Here is a 20095-nt window from a genome sequence, read left to right as displayed (position 1 = left end):
TACAGCGGTGCGCTGGCAGGACGTCAGGAAAAAGTCCTGCCAGCAGCTTCTTTGGAGCGGTGAAGGAGTGGTGTGTTTACCGCTCCTCCACCGCTGCTCCCCATTGAAATCAATGGAGCAGCGCTGTAATACCGCCGGCAAAACGCCGCTATTGCGGTGTATTGCCGGCGGTTTTAACCCTTTCGCGGCCGTTAGCGGGGGGTAAAAGTGCCCCGCTAGCGGCCGAAATGCGCCGCAATTCCAGCGGTAAAACGCCGCTAAAAATAGCGTTTTACCGCCCACGCTATCGCGATGTGGTGTGAAAGGGGTCTAAGTGTAGGTCCTTATGGTTACAGTTTATTTTGTACTGGCTGAATGCAGTAGTTTATCTACTTGAAGAATGACAATTGACTTGCAGCAAACATTCCACCATTTAATATAGCAGAGTACAACCACCAGAGCTCGCACATCACCCCATCTGTGCTCATGTTCTCTTAACCCCCCCCCCCCCCCCCCCGTGCTCCCGGGTATAGTATAGACAAAGATTTGGGGGGGGCACACCCTAAAAGATGCATTAAAGATGGTGCAGCCATAAGACCATATAAAACAGAACAAAATATTGTAAATGTAATGTTTTATATGGTCTTATGGCTGCACCATCTTTAATGCATCTTTTAGTGTGTGCCCCCCAAATCTTTGGATTCTGACCAAATCCTTTTGGATTAGACAACCCCACTCCCCCATCATTGCCTCTTATTAGTGTCCACCTGTATTTATAGGAGTCCTTTTAGTTCTCCCATATAATGTATTTCCCCCATGGTTTAGAGATGCAGGATCTTCCATTCTATGGATAGCGTCGGACTCATTGATAATGGGGTACTTTAACGCAGCAAGTGGGCTTAAGCCCCATATAGCCATATGGTGTGACTAAATCCCCATATGTTTTGAAAATGTTTAGGTGTTTTAAATAGTCTTGCAGGAAGTAAATGTTCCCTATCTTGACCTTTTTATTATAGCACAGCATAAAAAACACGATCCATTGCACCGCTCTGTGGCCAATAGAACTGAATAGTCCCTCTGTGACATTTCAATAAAGTTCTAGCAAAAAAAAAAAAAAAAAAAAGTTGGCACATCGGTAGTCGTGCGGTAGAGCACGCTGTAGGTGTGAAGGATTTTCCTATGTCCTTGCCCGCAATGCACTAATAGAAGTTGCTGTTCTTCAGGCTGAACTTGGTGGAGGCGTTTGTGACCGATGTGGAGCTCAGGCAGAGTCTTCAGGAAGATCTTCTACGTCGTTTTCCAGATTTTAACCGGCTGGCAAAGAAATTCCAGAGGCAGAATGCAAACCTGCAAGATTGCTACAGGTTGTACCAGGCGGTGAACCAGCTGCCCAATGTGGTGCAGACCCTGGAGAAATATGAAGGTTAGTGTCACTACTTGCAATGACTGCGTTTGATTTGTATTGCTGGTGATTGCAGTGTACCAGATTAGAACAATGGGGAGGGGGGGGGGGGGTTTAAGGGTAGGTAGTCTGCACACTTTAACACCTGTTAAGTATAAGTTATCATGGCAAAGGTCGTCCTGCAATATTCTACAACATCTTCAGCTGATCAGTTGGTTTTATAGTGGTTTTAAAGCCTCAAGGTTTTTCACCTTAATGCCTCCTATGAAGAGTAGGGGCTTGGAGTGCCGGCAGGGGACCTCAGAAGAGGATCAGTGCTGGTCTGTGCAAATCCTCTGCACAGAGCAGGTAGGTAACATGTTTGTTATCGGGGTGGATAAAAATCAACGATTTAAAAAAATAAATAAAATCTGATTTTATTTTAATAAAATGCTTTTGGAGTAAAAATCTAAAGATTGTAGGGTTTTTGCTGATACGAATAATTTTTTTTTAATGTCGTGACTGTTTTTTTTTTTTAAAGCACAATTTTGTAAATGAGTAATTTTTTTCTCCTTCACTGATGTGCGCTGCTGAGGCTGCACTGAGAGGGCACTGATATACTGCACTGATGGGTGGCGCTAATCTACTGCACTGATGGGCAAATGCAGGCATAATGAGATGAGAGAGTCAATAAAAATTCAAACGACTTGGAAAAGAAGGATTTTGCAATGTTCGTAGTAGTAGCCTTTTACAAATGCTGTGACCCCCCATCTTGGTACACCCTGCAATCGGCCACAGTAAGCTTAAAGTCAGAAGGCAGCAGCGGACATCTTGTTACACCCAGCCCATTAGTGAACTGTATGGGCTGGGTGTAACCAGATGTCCACTGCAGGCTTACTGTGGCTGAGTGCAGTGTGTTCCAAGACGAGCGTTGCAGTGTTTAGCCTCTGATGGAGACATGGAACGCCACTTCCCCTACCTAATGCGAAGACCCGGTTCGCTGATTCTGACAGAACACGTGGCTGCGCCCCGCACCCTTGCCCCCCCCGGCCAGCTTACTGTACACTGCTGTCAACCTGATGTAGGGCTGCAACTAACGATTATTTCCATAATCGATTAGTTGGCCGATTGTTTCGATTAATCGGTTAATAACCCCTAAAAAAATTAAAAAAAAAAGTGGGTCAGATTGACATTCATTTTCAATCAAAATGACGGGAAAATTTGGAAATAATAGAAAACTGCTTGGTCAAAGGAATTTTCACAGTGTATGTGGTTTTCATTCAGAAATTATATTAATTTTAAAAACAAGTGAAAATTTCAAACAATTCTTTCATTCAACGAATGTACAAAAGATTTTTTTGTCTGAATATTCTCATCTGACAATTGATCCATAAGGCTCGGTGCACACCCATGCAGTTTGCTTTTGATCTGTGTCTGCAGTGCTGTTTGCTGATGTGATTTTACTGCAGTTTGCATTTTTTTTTGGGCAGATTAAAAAACACAAATTGCTTCAAAAAAACGCATTACATGCTTTTCTGCAGCTTTTCCATTGAAGTATATTGAACCAAAGAAGCACCGTTTTGCGTTTAAAAGTCCCTGACACTTTACAAAATACGCAGCGGATGAAAAAAAGCACAGATATGAACGTGTCCCATAGGAAACCATGTAAATGAACTGTAGTGCTGTTCTGCAAAAAGCACCAATAAACACATAGATGTGAACCAGGTCTAAGGCATTTAGTAACATAATGGGGTTAAAAAGACTAATATTAGCCCTTTATAGTAAAAAAAAAAGCAGATAATCACTACTTTTCATTTTTTTACTGTAGAACTGTGAAAGTAATATTTACAGTAGCTATTTACTCTTTTTGTACTATAAAGGGCTCATTTTAGTTTTTTTTTTAACCCCATTATGTTACTGACCGATTAATCGATTTATGAAAATAGTAATCGATTAATTTCATAATCGATTAGTTGTCGATTAATCGATTAGTTGTTTCAGCCCTAGCCTGATGAGGACTCGCTCTCCGCTGCACCCTCTCTGCCCACTGACTTCCAGGCATGCCTCTTTACTTCCAGGTACCGGATCAAGTATCTGGAGCATTTGCACGAGTACAAGTACTCGTGCAAATGCTCGGTATTGATAACGATACTAGTATTGGCATCGGCGCAACATTAAGAGATTAGTTTTCTAATTAAGATACAGTAATATAGTTTATCCAGCATGAAAATAAAGCTTGGTTATGTAGCATGAGGCTGTATATTCTGCAATATTTACGGTTTTGGTAAACTCATTCAATGAATCCAAGCTGAGATAACATGCACTGCATTAATGCATTCACACGATTTCACAGTAACCATGAGATAAAAGTTGATGCATATTCCTTCATCCCATTGTTTTGCAAATTTATGTACACAACAAACTGTATAAATCGGTGATATCGCTGTTTTACTAACCTGACAGCTTATTCTAAATAGGAAACCTTTGTTTTGTTTGCCAATAATTAAAGATTCTAACTACCTGCAAGAATGAGTCCTTAGATTTAAAGAGCACCTGTCATTTCATATCCATCATGGCAGTGCCTGTTAGCGGGCATCCATTCACCTGCTGCCTCCACGACCCTCATCTTGTATCACTGCCGCATCACCAGCCGCCCCATTAAATAGGACTTTTGGTGAGTCAACAGCAGGTCAGAGGAGAAGCCATTGCAGGACAGAAATGACAGTTGCGCTTTTAAAAAATGTTTTAAATCAAATCCACCCAGTTTGTTTTTATAAAAAAATAAATAAAAACGAGGGTTTACATATGGAGGAATGGATTACAATTCTTGTACATTCTGGTGATTAGTATGAGTACAGGTTATTCTTTGGTTGCTAGAAAGGAAGTGCTTTTTTTTTATATATTTAGTGGTCAAGGAATTTGGCAGTATAAACAGGGCATGATATGTTCACATCCGCACTGAAAAATATTATCTGCAATAACAGATGGCCAACACAAGTAGGTATATACGGTATATAATATAACCAGCAGTGTAAAATACTCAGCTCTAAGGAGAGAAGGGGGTCACGGCACTAAACATCAGGCAGCGTAGTATGTCAGCAAATTATTGATCGCATTGGATGTTGAATGCCAAGGTGCTATATTTAGAATGCCTTATAAGAGAGCTGGTGTGGTTCCTTTTGGTGGCAGCAGGGGAATGTCCCTGCTGGGTTTGTATTGGGTTGAGGTCACTTGACCAGCAAGCATCATTGATTAGTTGGAGGGGGGCTATGATAGGAGTTTCTTTATGCTGCTTTCATGCCGATGCATTTTTGCTGCATTTTTACCGTGCTAAAAGTGCAACTCCACTCTGTCCCTTTAAATCCTATGGGGACTACTGTGTTGCGGGTGCGTTGCCTTTTGGAAAGGTCCCCGTTGGAATGAATAGAAAAGGCATCAAAAACTCACCTTCATTGCATTTTTGGGTGCATTTCACATGCCCAAATTTTATAAGTGCATGCTGGGTAATAGGTAGGGATGGGCCGAACACCCACCCGGTTCGGTTTGCACCAGAACATGCCAAACAGACAAAAAATTCATCAGAACACATGAACACCATTAAAGTCTATGGGACACGAACATGAATACTCAAAATGCTCTTTTTTTTATTTATTTTTACCATTTCAAATGGGGGGCTGGGATTTGGGGGTCCCCTTGTTAGATGGCTTCCAGATTCCGATAAGCCCCCCACCCACAGACCCCCGCAACCACCGGGTAAGGGTTGTGGGGAAGAGGGCCTTGTACCCATCAACATGGGTACAAGGTGCTTTGGGGGGCTACCCCATGTTGAGGGCCTGGGATGTTTCAGGAGGGGGGTGGCCCTTAATATCCATACCAGACCTGAAGGGACCACTTTACAGGCATAGTATAGTTGCCCCCCAGGTACGAAAATGTAAAGTAATATTTAAATTTTATTGTTTCACTTTAAGCATTATTAAAATCACTGCTCCCGAAAAAAAAACTGGGGCAGGACCCGGGTCCCCAAACACTTTTTTTATGGCAATAACTCGCATGTAAGACTTTAAAATGAACACTTATGATTTTTCATGTTAATGTCCCATGGACTTTAATGGTGTTTCGGCGGCTTTCGAATTTGCCGCAAACACCGCATATTGTTCAGTGTTCTGCAGAACATCCGAACAACCAAAGTTTGGCTCGAACTTAATCTCGGGCTGAACCGTTCGCCCATCCTTAGTAATAGGCACCCAGAAAACACAATAGAAGTGCATCAAAAACACATGCGTTTTTACCAGCTTTTTGCAATGTGGAATCTATATTTACTTTCCTCACACTCCTATGCCTCCGCGACCCTAAAAATTAAGCCAGGTATTCATTTTTTATATATTTTTTTTTTTTTTTTAAATCTTCCCAGTGTTGGAGCCTGTTGATTGGCTGCTCAGACCCTGAGCACTGCACTTTGAGGACCAGGGAGGGGCCTCTAGAAGGAGCCGAATGCTCCGAGTGCGTCGCCTACCATACTACACTTAGCCCACGTACACACGGTCGGAGATTTTGGCAACCAAATCCGTCGGATTTTGTCCGACGGATTGTGTCTGAAACTGTTGCATACACACGGTCGGGCCAAGTTGTCTGATTTAGCGGTTGCCAAGAACGCGGTGACGTAATTTCGTTACGATGGGACTACATTCAGGCTAGTAGCCAATAGCTTTGATGTAGGAATTTGATCTGAGCATGCGTGGCACTTGGTCCAATCAAAATTCGCTACACATGATCGGATTAGGTCCGACCGGCCCAGTTGGTCGGGAAATATTTCCAACATGTTGGAAAATTGGGTCGGACGGAGATTCGGACGGAATCAGTCCGATGCAGACCACACACAGTCGGATTATCTGATGACAGGGTCCAATAAGACTCATTCCGACAGATTCTCCGACCGTGTGTACAAGGGCTTAGATGGTGCGTCCTTCACTCTCTCCTATGCTTCCTTTATCCTTGTATATCTGCCAGGTGTTCCGCTTAAATTTGATCATGCAATGCAAGTATCAGTGAAATGGCTATATTGATTCTGATGCAGTGTTAAGTAAAACAATTTGGAATGATAACGACTGTATTGATTACCATTTAAATAAATCTACAAAGCTTTTTCTTGTTTGCTCTTCATTCTTGTGATTAGTTGACATTGTTTCCAATGTTACGAATGTTGAAAGCAGCATGTTCCCCATTAAGAAGACTTGCATCATTGTAAGCCAGAGTGCTGGTCGTTCATCAATCCCGGAGTGACGCGGAGTGGCCTGGTGTGCGGTCTTCTGTGCCATTACTAATAAATTGACTTTTAAGAGCGGGCACACGGCCAAGCACAATGTAATTTTTATTTTCTGTTTTTGCCCTTGACCCATCTCAGACTTCTAATTTCCTTTTTGCAGAAATAATTTTCCACTTGCCGTGTTGTGTGCAACCTTGAGAATCATTTGTTTAAGTTTTTTATTTTATTTTTTTTTTTTTTTTGATTGCGCAAATCCCTTGAAGCGGCTCAAAATCAGACAAGTGTTAATATTGGCATTCCAGGTGGATGGGATGGTTCATTTCCTACATGTGAGCTGAATTTAGTTCTAGTTACCTTTTCATTGTCCAAGTTATTAATGGTGGCGGTGGTGACCTCCGGGTTCCTGCACGCCTCTACAGTTCGGCTCCTTATTTTTTCATGGAAGAGATGATTTCAGTTTATGGACAGTCGAGTGGGTTGCCAATAGGAACCGATTTTCCTTCCTTTCTGGGAGTCTTCTAGTGCAGGTTACAAATGCAAAACGTTAAAGCTTATTGGTTTTATTTTTTATTTTTGTATTCTCCAACATTTAAAAATGAAGGAGCGGTTACAGACAATGTAAAAGCAAACCGTGTGCTATTGATACTGCCGGCCAATACCGCCACTGTGCTAAATCAATAAATTCACTTCACCTTACAACTATGCTCTAAGTGCAGACAGTTTATAGGTTCACCCCGCCCCCACCCCCTCCAGGGAGGGTCTCTGCATGCGCTGCGGTCCACCTTCACCCCCTCTGCTTGGCTTTCCACCTGAGGACTTCCACCTGGACTCCTCCACACAGCAGCGGGCCCTGGAGGTCCACACCACGGACATCCAGTGCTGATGGACTCCCCTTCCTTTCGAGCTTATTTTACTTTGCTCCATGTGAGTTGCCCCTAATAAACCTGTAAACTGTCTGCACTTAGAGGCATCTTTTCTTCTCTCTCCTGCCTGTCATTTAGAGCCTGCTTCTGCTCCTGGGAATAAGCCTGCCCTAGTGCTTGGACGCCATGTTTCAGGATCCACCCCATTCTTGTTGGATCACTTCCTCCTGTCCTATGAACTTTGTACTTGTATGGACTTATGTACCATTTATACAGAGACTGCCTCTTTCACACAGGGTCTGGTTACCTGTTGGCACCTTCTATTCTTGTTGTGTTAGAACTATACATGCTTCTGCTCTTGCCAGTGAGCTCCTTCACCTTCTCTGGCAACTTTCTGGGTACATCAGATTTTGCCATCTTTGGCCATGTTGATTAGCCATATTGGGATGATGTAACTGCATGTGTGCATGAGTTAGTGTCATTAAACCAAGATTATTACGCTATCAGTGAATATTGTATTACATGCCGTTCATACGCACTCAGTGTTCTTTGTCTCCCCCTTCTGTCCATGACCCCTATTGCAGTTGGGAATTTTACTGAGCAGTATTGGCAGTTGGTGCACATTCTCAGTATTTAGTAAGTTTTTTTACCCTGAGCATTTCCTCCCCATCACATCTGAGCAGCCCATGTGACTATAAAGTCACACACGTGAGTATATACACAGTAGTAAATGACAGCCCACTCCCTCCACCCTCCTCCATGCCCACTAACCAGCTAAACACAATGGGGAGGGAATATTGCATCTTGATTGATGGAGGTTTCACCTCCCTGTTCTCACACGGGCTGGAGTGGTATGACACAGCCCAAAACTGCCAGAAATCTACCCACTCTATGTAATTGCCTAAAAAATAATAGATTTAAAATATTTGCATGACAATTTTTAAGAGTTTGATATTAACTTATTTTTACTGCATTACAAAGAGCTGGGTCAGGTGACAGCTGTATATCAATTAGGAAATAAGGTACTTAGATGTGTGTTTTTCCTTTTAATAAAAATAAATAAATTACAGTGCCATCATCCACATACATAAAAAGAAGGGATAATGTAATTAGTGTGTTTAGTATCACTTTTTATTTTACCTGGCATATGCTGAAATTTGTTCACTGTGCTGGCCATTCATGTAAGGCTCCTTAATTGCAGAAGAGACATAGTGTATCTCCTACCCGTCCATAATAAATTTCCCTGTTCACAGGGTGACAGTGTTGCAGCAACTACATTGCAGAAAGGAAGTGGCATACCCAGCAGATCTACTGGCAGGATCAGCAGGTAATGAAACTGCTGATCTTACCAATAAATCAGTCTGTATATGCAGGAAAGCGTGCTGCTTATTATAACTGTGGAACCGAAGGGGTTATTCCTCTACATTGTGTCAAATAGATGTTTGATCCCGTCTTCTCTGATTTTCCCCTTTTTCCACTGTCCCCAATGTATCTGCTGATAGAACATAGTTTTGGGGACAAGCTGCACATGCTCAGTTTGGTGTGTATGGCTAGAGTTTGTGTGTTTTGGAGTTGAATGTGATCAGCACAGAGCCAATCCACACTGACCAGATAGAGGGTCAGGGGTCCTGCAGCCTCATTTGACAGTCAGAGGAGAATGAAAACTCCTACAAGCTTTAACCAGATACTGATAATCACAAGACTGCTATATACTGCTGATGAGAAAGGGTATTTAGCAGTTTATATTCACCAAAAGCATTTCCGTGTACTGTGGGAGACCAGATACAGTGAATGCAGGCTCCTGGGTTTTGTAACTTTAAGGGCAGAGTCAGAAAAACTGCTGTTATGCCCCGTACACACTAGCGGAATTTCCATCGGAAAAATCTTGGATGGTTTTTCCAACGGAATTCCACTTAAGCTTGGCTTGCATACACAAGTTCTCTGAACGTTCGACCGTTAACACGGTGATGTACAACGAGCTGAGAAAATTAAGTTCAATGCTTCCGAGCATGCGTAGGAATTTTGCAAGTCGGAATTGCTACAGACGATTGGAATTTCCGATCTGAACTTTTTCCGACCGAAAAATTGAGGACCTGCTCTCGATCTTTTTTTTAGACCAAAATTCGGCCAGCAAAAGTCCGATGGAGCATACACACGGTCGCATTTTCCAAGCAAAAGCTCACATCGGACTTTTGCTGGCGTAATTCGTGTGTATGGGGCATAAGAGCTCATTCACACTTTGCAACTCTTTTGCATTGCGTTTTACATGCCCTGTGCAGTTTGAATGGGCTGCCAATGCACAAGAACCCACCAGTGCAGTGCACTACAATATGATTGTGTGTCACTGTGCACTGCATTGCATGTACTGTACCATGGAGCTGTGTTGACTTTGTACATTGAAGTGGCTTTCGAGATGAATGGCACCACAATGAACAAACTCCTGTAACGAGTTGCAATAGCGAGGTTACATGAGAGATCGATCTAAGATTGAATATTGTTTTTGCATAAGCCCAGTCCTAATTGTTCCTCCTTAGGATAGCATTTGAATTGAAATCTGCTTTAGCACATCTTAGTAAAATAATTGTAAATCAAATCTGACATGGGGGGTGTATGTAGGGTGGGTTGTGCGGTGTTGTCCCTCTAGCACAGAGTTTACTCCCCAAGCGAAGTACCTGATACAAATGTTCAGCGTCGTTTACACGCCACACTCCAGAAATGCTTTCCTTTGCTAAATTGGCTGCTGAGTTTGTAATCGTTTATAAAGCATTTCCTCTTCTAAACCACCTTCCCCCGCAGTGCAGACGGATGGCTGCGGGATGTTGGCGCAGCAAATTATAGATGAGCTTGATTGGGTCAGTACAGCTTCTTATTGGACACCTTTATGTTGGCGTAATAGATCTACCCTGTTGTGATTTTTATTTTTTTCCCCCTGAAATGGGCATAATTTGTCTTATTTATTTTCAAACAGCATTTGTGTTACTCATTTAATTTAATACCGCAGTGATATATAACCTGGGCAGGTTTTAAAGCAGCCAGCTGTTTACCATGTTGCCTTTTTTAATTTAAAGGTACATTACAGTTAAACAGAAATTTTGCTTGTCAGCCAATGTACAGAGAACACAGACTCTGCAGACTTATATTCACCCTGACATTCATCTTATGGCACCTGACTGTCCCAATAGATAATCCTTGGATTTATTTTGTTTGGCCACGATCCTGAGCCTGTGGGGTAGAAAAAATAATGGCCGTTTCTTTCCGGGTTCCAGTGCACTTCTAAGGGAGGAACCAGAAGTCTCTCTGCGGCTAGAGAGGTAGAGCGGATCCTGGTCTGGGCAGAATTTCACATTGCAGCCTTATCGGCCATGTACATTTCAGGTGTAGACAGTTGGGGCGTAGATAAAGCAACTCAAAAAATTGCGCTATTGGGGAAATAGCTAAGACAGAACAAAATTACGTGCCACAGACCGAATGAATGCAAAATAAGTCCAAAGTGAACAAATATCTCAAATGTCAAAATCACAAACAATCCGATAGCTGTAAAGCTGAAAAAATAAACAATATTGTATTCTCTATTGGCCAGCGCCCGCTGATCAGCTTCTGCTGTGACTAATCGCAGCAGAAGCAGCATAGCAGCATGCCCCCTACCCACAAGTGCAGAATTGTGTGTGTGTGTGTGTGTAATATAATTAGGGCTGGGAAAATGAAAGATTAATTCCTCGATTAATCGTTAATTTTTTTGATCAATTAAAATTCTTTTGATTGGTACTCACCTCTCCGCCGGCTTCAGGGAGTTCCGTCGGAGATCCGGTGACGTCATGGTTATGACCTCACCGGACAGCCTGGACAGTGATGGTAAATATGGATGTGGTTAACTGGGATCATTCAGTGAGCTAAGTGTAGGCAAATTTGATAACCTGTTTTTAAAATTGTTGTAAAAAAAAAAACCCAAATGTAAACACTCTGGTATGTCTGTGACTAGCTAAAGTGATGCCTACTATAAACTGACTGACAGTCAATATACTAGATAAGCTTTATAATTAAAGTTAAACTAACTTTCTACGTTTTTTTTCTTAAAGTTTAATAAAAAATGACTTGCGTCAGTGCTACAGTTTAAATTTAAATCGCATTTGTGTTAACTGTGAAGTTAAGTCATGGATTGTGGAAACAAACTAGTGTCGGGTGATTGTATATAGCGTATACCACATTTACCACTGACTAATGCAGAGTTGCAATGCAAGGAGATCAGCTAAAAGTAGTTGGATCTGTGTGTGCGTTATAAATAAATCGATTAAAATTTTCGTGTTCGATTAATCTTTTATTTATTTTTTTGAATCAGTAACCACCCTAATATATGTGTATGTGAGATATATATATATATAGATATATAGATATATAGATATATAATTATAGTGTGTATTAAATTAACCCCCGAGAAGCCAGCATGTAGAATATTTTATTACAGGCACCTATAGTGCTGTCAATTTACTCAGCACATACACATTTAATATAATATATATAATGTGTGTGTATATACATATTCAAAGTTTGTGTGTATATATTTTATTTAGTGTGTATATAAATATTTAAAGTGTGTGTATTAAAATGTGTATATATAATTATATTGTGAATTCTGCAGAGCGGCCGTTCTATAGCAGTTTTGCACTGCTGTTTAACGCTCCACAAACAAGGAGGGGGGCAAAGGTTACCTGGGAGTGATGTGGATGCTCTATATAGATTGATATTTATTCTATCCTGGGCCTAGATCTGGCATACACGGACTGATTTGAAGACCGGTGTAGCCGTATACTTTTTCAGTGTGTTTACACACATTATTGGGCTTGACAGGTTCATTTTAATGCTGTTGCTGCCTGTGGAATAATCCATTTAAACACTGGTGCGATTCTGCAGTATCATTCAGACAGGGCTGTTGTATACAGCAGCTTCTTGTCAGGCTTCCTTGTGTATTCTTTCATACTCGGATATCTTTTATTCAAGTACCTTGTACCTTTTCTTCCGGAGAGCATTGTGACACTGATGGTTTCATTCACGCTCTTTGCTTTACAGGCTGCTTTTTTGCAGCTGCTTTGTGAAGTAGTGAGGAACCGAATCTCTACATCCCGTGTATAAATATTTAATACAGTCATTTTCCAGGATTGCGTCTATAAAACAAAAGGAGACTCGCAGGCACAATTCAAGCCTCGGTCCTTGTGCAGTTCTGAGCATCGCATGCATGTCATTAGTCATCCTGGTGTGTTTAGAAGCAGACATCTGCATGGGAGGGACACTGACCGGGTCTTTATTTTTTTTCTCTGCTGTCTTTTTGTGTTAAAAATTTAAAAGGAATCTATTCTGTTTTATTCTTTTCCCACCTACATGAAGGCTAATAGCACGCTTTCAAATACACCATTGAAGCTCCTACACCGATCGGTCATAAAATTATGACCACCCACCATAACCCATTAAGGCATGGACTCCACTAGACCTCTGAAGGTATGCTGTGGTATCTGGCACCAAGCCATCAGTAGCAGATCGATCCTTCAAAGCCAAACTCCTCCCAAAATGGAAAGTTCCCCTTTAAGGCTGGATTCACACCTATGCATTTTTAGTTTTTGCAGATTTTCACTGCAGTCCATTTTAACATGGTTTCCTATGGAACATGTTCTGTAGTGCAAATCTGCAAAATGCAAAAAGCACTAAAAATGCATAGGTGTGAATCCAGCCTTAAATGATAAAGTTCACCTTTTCCCGAAAAAAATAATAAATTCACATTTTTATTGAACCTTAGCCCCCGGTAACTTTGCCTGGAGCTCATGGTAAGCTTCCCGATCTTTACTATGGTAGCTTTCTGATCATGTCATCACTGTGAGTGCCAATCATGTTGGTCACATGTTCAGAAGCCATGCCCTCCCAGCATCAGAAACCTCTTAAAGGGCAGGGAGGCACCGGTGTTAATCCTTAAGCACCTCCTACTGGTCATGGCACGCTATGCTCTCCTCCCTTATTCTTCTCTGGTGGCTGCCTGCAGGTCTGTAGAAGGGGTTGGAGAGGCCTGTCGGGTAGGTTGTATGTGGCCCCATGTTTTCTAGTAACTGCTCTGATCCGAAGTATATGTCTGAGGTTCTCAATGTCAGTCCTCAAGTACCCCCAACAGGCCATTTTTGCAGGTTTTCCTTAACCTCCCTGGCGATATTCCTGAGTCTGGCTTGGGGTAAGATTTAAATACCATAAGCGGTATTCCTGAGGCAGACTCGGAACCGCATTGCTGGATCCATGGAGGGGGTTACTTACCTTGTCCCCTGGATCCAGCAATGTCCCCCCCCCCCCCCCCCGCTGTGATCTGCGAGCCGCCGTGTCTCGCTCGATCTGTCAGTGCCGAGCTCCGTTCCCTGTGAGCGTTGTGACGCACAGGGTCAGAGTTCGGCACCAAATTCAAAAAGTAAAATACACAGTATAGATACAGTACTGTAATCTTTCAGATTACAGTACTGTATCAAATAATTACACATCCCCTTTGTCCCTAGTGGTTTGTCCCTAGTGGTTTGTCCAGTGTCCTGCATACAGTTTTATATTATAAATACTGTTCTTTATGCCAGGAAACTGGAGATTGTCCATAGCAACCAAAAAATGTCCATTCACATCAAAAGTGGCTATAGAACAGCTAGAAAACAGCGATAATAAATTAGAATCACTCGCAGAATTGAGCGATAGTAATTTGTGGGGAAATTCATCATCAAACATTAAAAGTAATGACGGCGACAATCCTGCAACTCATTGTTTTTGATTTGATTACATTATTGAATAATTTTTTATTATTATATTATTATTATTTATTTTATTATATATAAATTTATGATTTCATATTTCAAATTTTATCATACCCAGGATGTCTATTAGACTCTGGTTTGGACAGATTTAAAGCGGGATTCCACCCTAAAGTAGAACCTCCGCTGATCGGATCCCTCCCCCCCTCCGGTGTCACAATTGACACCTTTCAGGGGGGAGGGGGGTGGAGATACCTGTCAAAGACAGGTATTTTCACCCACTTCCGCGCATAGACTCCCGTGGGAGTCTATGCCATTTCCTGTCCTGCCGCGCTGTCTGCTGGGACACACACGGGTTCCAGTGACAGCGCAAAGATTTCCTATTGCGCGGCGCAAGTCGCGCATGCGCAGTAGGGAACCGGGAAGTGAAGCCGATTTGCTTCACTTCCTGATTCCCTCACCTTAGAATGGTGACGGCAGCAGCCGAGGGCCGAGTGATCGATCGGCCTCGGCTGCCGGCATCACTGGAACCCGGGACAGGTGAGTGTCCATTTATTAAGTCAGCAGCTGTAGTATTTATAGCTGCTGGCTTTTAATATTTTTTTTTTTTTAGGTGGAATCCCTCTTTAAGTGAATTATTTCTAAGAATTACAGGCCTACAATATAAAACGCCAAATTTCCATGCAAAATAATTGTATCGCTTTCAGCACCTAAAATCCGAAATAATTGTACCGCCAGGGAGGTTAATCTTGCACAGGTGCTTTAAAGTGGTTGTAAACCCATTAAAAAACAAAACAAAAAAAAATTAACACCTGTAAGACAAAGGAATAGTGAGTATTAGATAATTATGTAATACTCACCTGAGATTAAAGCCCTCTCTGCAGGCCCGTACACCGCACCGGCCGGTAACATCACTTCTGGGGGTTATTTCCAGGTATAGCGGCTCCGGCGCTGTGATTGGCCGGAGCTGTGATGTCACTCCCGCACATTTGCACGGTAACGGCACACTTACTGAAGCATCGGCACATATGTGCCATTGCTTCAGTTTGTGTCTGCCTACGTCATCTGCACATGCACACTAATACAGGGGATATCTCCTAAACCGTGTAGGTTTAGGAGATATCCTGGGTAGCTACAGGTAAGCCTTATTACAGGCTTACCTGTAGGGAAAAGTAGTCTGTAAGCGTTTACAACCACTTTAAATCAGAATCAATGGCTTGGTTTTTGGACAGCTATTTTATCGAAGAGATATTCCCAAAACATGGGCTGCTGGGGGTACTTGAGGACCACTGACCTAAAGGAATCACAGTGTACTCCCAATACAATACTACCAGGTTAATGGTAATTTTTGGACAGTCACATAATCCCATAAATATATATTGTGCTGCTATGCCTTAGCTGTTTCTTTTTTGAAATTTTTTTTATTTATTTTTTTCAGATTTTTTTTTTTTATCAAAATAGAAAAACAAAAACGTTAAAATAAGATTACCAGCAGCAAAGTGACTAGCAGTGGGTGGCCTGTTGTCTATTTCTGCTTTTATCTATCCTTATCTGTTTCTCTTTATGTATATTTTTTTTGGGCTTTATTTACGATCTTCACAGTGCCTTCAATTCCCAGAACAATGAACTAAAAAATGTTTCTTTTTTTTCCTTCAAGGGTCTCGCCAGATGCTCCTGCTGGCCGTTTTTGTTACTCCACTCACTGATCTTTCTAGTGACTTCTACAAATTTCAGGAAATGATTGAAACCACTATGGACATGGAGCAGGTATGTCGTCTGTACTAAATATTTCTATGGGGCTCTGGAGCGCCTTGCATTCCCAGATGAAAAGGTGATGAATAGAGTGCATCAGGGAAGTATGCACAGCGCTTCACAGTGAAAGAATTTTGTTTGAAATCTTTGTAAATGTATTAAAAAAAAAAAAAAAAAAAAAAAAATTCCAAGTACATAAGTATTCACAGCGTTTGCTCAATACTTTAACCACTTAAGGCCCGCCGCAGTTTTACGGCGGTTTGAAGGAGGATATCATTGTTATGGCAGCAGCTAGCTGCCATAACCCCGGTATCCTCTTCTTCAGCGAGCTGCTACAAGATAAAAGTAGACTCTGCGGCGGATTCACCGCAAGATCACTTTTATCGGTGGCGATTGCATCCTGCTGCTGGCTCAGTATGGAGACGAGTGAGGGGAAGATGGCCCCCACCCGTCTCCATGCAATTGCTGGGCGGAAGCCTCATCAAAACGTCACTTCCGCCCATAGTTCTTAAAGGGCCAATTTTTTTCTTAATTTTTTATTTTTTTTTAAATTACAATTTTTATTTATTTTTATTATTATTGCATTTTAGTCTAAATATGAGATCTGGGGACTTTTTGATCCTAGATCTCATTTAAAAGGACCTGCCATGTGTTTTTCTGTTAGAAGGGATGTTTACATTCCTTGTAATGGGAATAAAAGTGACAATTTTTTTTTTTTTTAAACGGTGTAAGAATAAAAAATAAAAGGTAAAATAAATAATACATTTTTTTTAACGCGCTCCCCAACCCGCCGAGCTCTCGCACAGAATGTGAGCAGCGCCCGCATATGAAAACTGTGTTCAAACCACACATTTGAGGTATCGCCACGATTGGTAGAGCAAGAGCAATAATTCTAGCTCCAAACCTCCCCTGTAACGCAAAACATGCAACCTATAGAATTTTTTTAAACGTCGCCTATGGAGATTTTTAAGGGTAAACTTTTGTCGCCATTCCACAAGCGGGCGCAATTTTGAAGCGTGACATGTTTGGTATCAAACTACAATTTTACTTGGGCTAATTTTATTGGTGTCTTTATATTTTTTTTTATTCAAAAAAGTGCATTTTTTTCCCCAAAAAAAATTGCGCTTGTGAGACCGCTGCGCAAATACGGTGTGAATAGGGTGATATGTGTGTGTGTGTGTGTATATATGTATGTATATATGTGTATATATGTGTATGTATATATATGTGTATATATATATATATATATATATATATATAATTTTGTATGTGTTTGGGGGTTCTAAGTAATTTTCTAGCAGAATTTTTCTTTTTTAAACATGTAAACACCAAAATCTCAAAACGAGGCTGGTCCTTAAGTGGTTAAAGTACCTTTGGCACCAATTAAAGCCTCTAGTCTTTTTGAGTATGATGCAGGATTTATATAGCGGCAACCGTTTTATGCAGCGCTTTACAACATGAGGGCAGACAGTACACTTAAAATACAAATCAATACAGGAGGGGTCAGAGGGCCCTGCTCGTTAGAGCTTACAATCTAGAAGGGAGGGTGAAGTGGAAACAAAAGTTAATCACTGTGGGAGGGAGGGGGGGGGGGAGAGCTGTAGATGTAGAAAATGAAAAAAACAGTTGTTAGGTGTGGGCGGGATAGGCTTCCCTGAAGAGATGTGTTTTCAGGGATTGTCTAAAAGCTAATCGAGTAGGAGATAAGCGGACAGATTGGGGTAGGGCATTCCATAGGATTGGAGAGGCTTTGGAAAAGTCCTGGAGGCGAGCATGGCAGGAGGGGATGAGGGAGCTAGAGAGCAGGAGGTCTTGAGGGGAACAAATAGAAAGAGTAGGTTGGTATTTAGAAACTAGGCTATTGATGTAGCTGGGGGCTAACTTGTGGATGGCTTTGTACATAGTTGGGCAGTTTTGTTCTATTCTTTGCAGGACCTCCTCAAACTCCATCAGGTTGGATGGGGAGCATCGGTGCACAGCCATTTTCAGATCTCGCCAGAGATGTTCAATCGGGTTCAAGTCTGGGCTCTGGCTGGGCCACTCGAAGACTTTCACGGAGTTGTCCCATAGCCACTCTTTTTATGTTGGCTGCGTCCTTTTCCTGTTTTGAAAATAAACCTTTGCCCCAGTCTGAGGTCCAGAGCACTCTGGAGCAGGTTTTCATCAAGGATGTCTCTGTACATTGCTGCATTCATTTTTTCCCTCAATCCTGACAAGTCTTCCAGGTCCTGCCGCTGAAAAACATTCTCACAGCAAGATGCTGCCACCACTATACTTCACTGTAGGGATGGTATTGGCAAAGTGATGAGCCGGTGCCTTGTTTACTACAGACATGACGCTTGCCATTCAGGTTCAATCTTTGTTTCATCAGAACAGAGAATTTTGTTTCTCATGGTCCGAGAGTCCTTCAGGTGCCTTTTGGCAAACTCCAGGCAGGTTGGCATGTGCCCTTTACTGAGTAGTGTCTTCTGTCTGGCTACTCTACAATACAGACCTGATTGGTGGAGTGCTGCAAAGATGGTTGTTTTTCTGGAAGGTTCTCCTCTCTCCATGGAGAAACGCTGAAGCTCTGTCAGTGACCAATCGGGTTCTTGGTCACCTCCCTGACTAAGGCCCTTCTCCCCAGAACGCTCAGTTTGGCTGGGTGGCCCGCTCTAGGAAGAGTCCAGATGATGGAGGCCACTGTGCTCATTGGGACCTTCAATGCTGCAGACATTTTTCTGTGCCTCCATACAATCCTGTCTTGGAGGTCTACAGTCAATTCCTTGGACTTCATGGCTTGGGGTTTTGCCCTGACATGTACTATTAACTGTGGGATCTTTTATATAGACAGGTGTGTGTGTGCCTTTCCAAATCACATCCAATCAAGTTGTAGAAACATCTCAAGGATGATCAGTGGAAACGGGATGGACCTGAGCTCAATTTTGTCTGTCAAACAAAAGGCTGTTAATACTTATCTATAGGGCTGAAACAACTAATCGATAACTAATCGATTATGAAATTAATCGATTTACTATTTTCATAATCGATTAATCGGCCAGTAACATAATGGGGTTCAAAAAAACTAAAATGAGACCTTTATAGTACAAAAAGAGCAAATAATCGCTACTGTAAATATTACTTTCACTGATCTACAAAAAAATGAATCCCTTACAGTAGTGATTATCTGCTTTTTTTTGTACTATAAAGGGCTAATTTTAGTTTTTTTAACCCCATTATGTTACTAAACTTCTTAGACCTGGTTCACATCTATGTTTTTATTGGTGCTTTTTGCAGAAATGCACTACAGTTCATTTACATGGTTTCCTATGGGACACGGTCACATCTGAAAGTGTCAGGGACTTTTAACATTAAAAATGATCCCATCACTGTGGTTGAAAATGAACGTCAATTTGACCCACTTTTTTTTTTTTTTTTAAAGGTTATTAACCGATTTAATCGAAACAATAATTGGCCAAGTAATCGATTTGAAAATAATCGTTACAGCCCTACTTATGTATACGTGAGATTTTTTATTTTAATACGTTTGCACAGATTTCAAACCAACTTCTTTCATGTTGCCGTTATGGGGTATTGTTTGTAGAATTTTGAGGAAAATTATGAATTCGATCTATTTTGGAATAAGGATGTAACATAAAATGTGGAAAAAGTGAAGCGCTGTGAATACTTTCCAGATGCACTGCATCTGTGGAGTGTTATAGGCATGATAACCACAGCCTGTAACTATCAGTGTTGAATAATCTTCAGCCAATTAAATCAAATTATTCAACTTATCAGAATAATACCAATATGAAAAATAGGAAAATCGTAAAAAAATTAAATAAAATGTGAACTGTTCATAAGTCCATCCGTGCATAGTGTCATAATAAATGCTTCTGGTCACACACAGCCTCTTACCAAAATCCAAGACCCCATATCATAGATGGTCTAAACGAGCTCAGAGCTGTGCAAGTCCATAAAGACATGGATGAGTGAGTTTGGGGTGGGAGAACTTGACTGTATATATTATTATTATTATTATTAATAATAATCATATATATATATATATATATATATATATATATAATACATTTATTAATATATATATATATATATA

General features: G+C 41.4%; 1 protein-coding gene across 1 annotated transcript in view; it reads left to right on the top strand.

Annotated features, from left to right (window-relative positions):
* Positions 1 to 20095, top strand: part of MSH2 (mutS homolog 2) — a 185331-nt gene that overhangs the window by 66125 nt on the left and 99111 nt on the right. The window contains exons 7-8 of the mRNA XM_077485623.1: positions 1203 to 1402; positions 15905 to 16014. Of these exons, the coding sequence (XP_077341749.1) occupies positions 1203 to 1402; positions 15905 to 16014 (310 nt within the window). The remainder of the gene's footprint in view (positions 1 to 1202; positions 1403 to 15904; positions 16015 to 20095) is intronic.

The sequence above is a fragment of the Lithobates pipiens genome, unplaced genomic scaffold, assembly GCF_037356315.1.
Source record: "Lithobates pipiens isolate NorthernLeopardFrog02 unplaced genomic scaffold, aLitPip1_a1.2 Scaffold_18, whole genome shotgun sequence".
Lineage (NCBI taxonomy): Eukaryota > Metazoa > Chordata > Amphibia > Anura > Ranidae > Lithobates > Lithobates pipiens.
The sequence above is the reverse complement of the archived record's forward strand: the minus strand, read 5'-3'. Positions and strand labels throughout refer to the sequence as shown.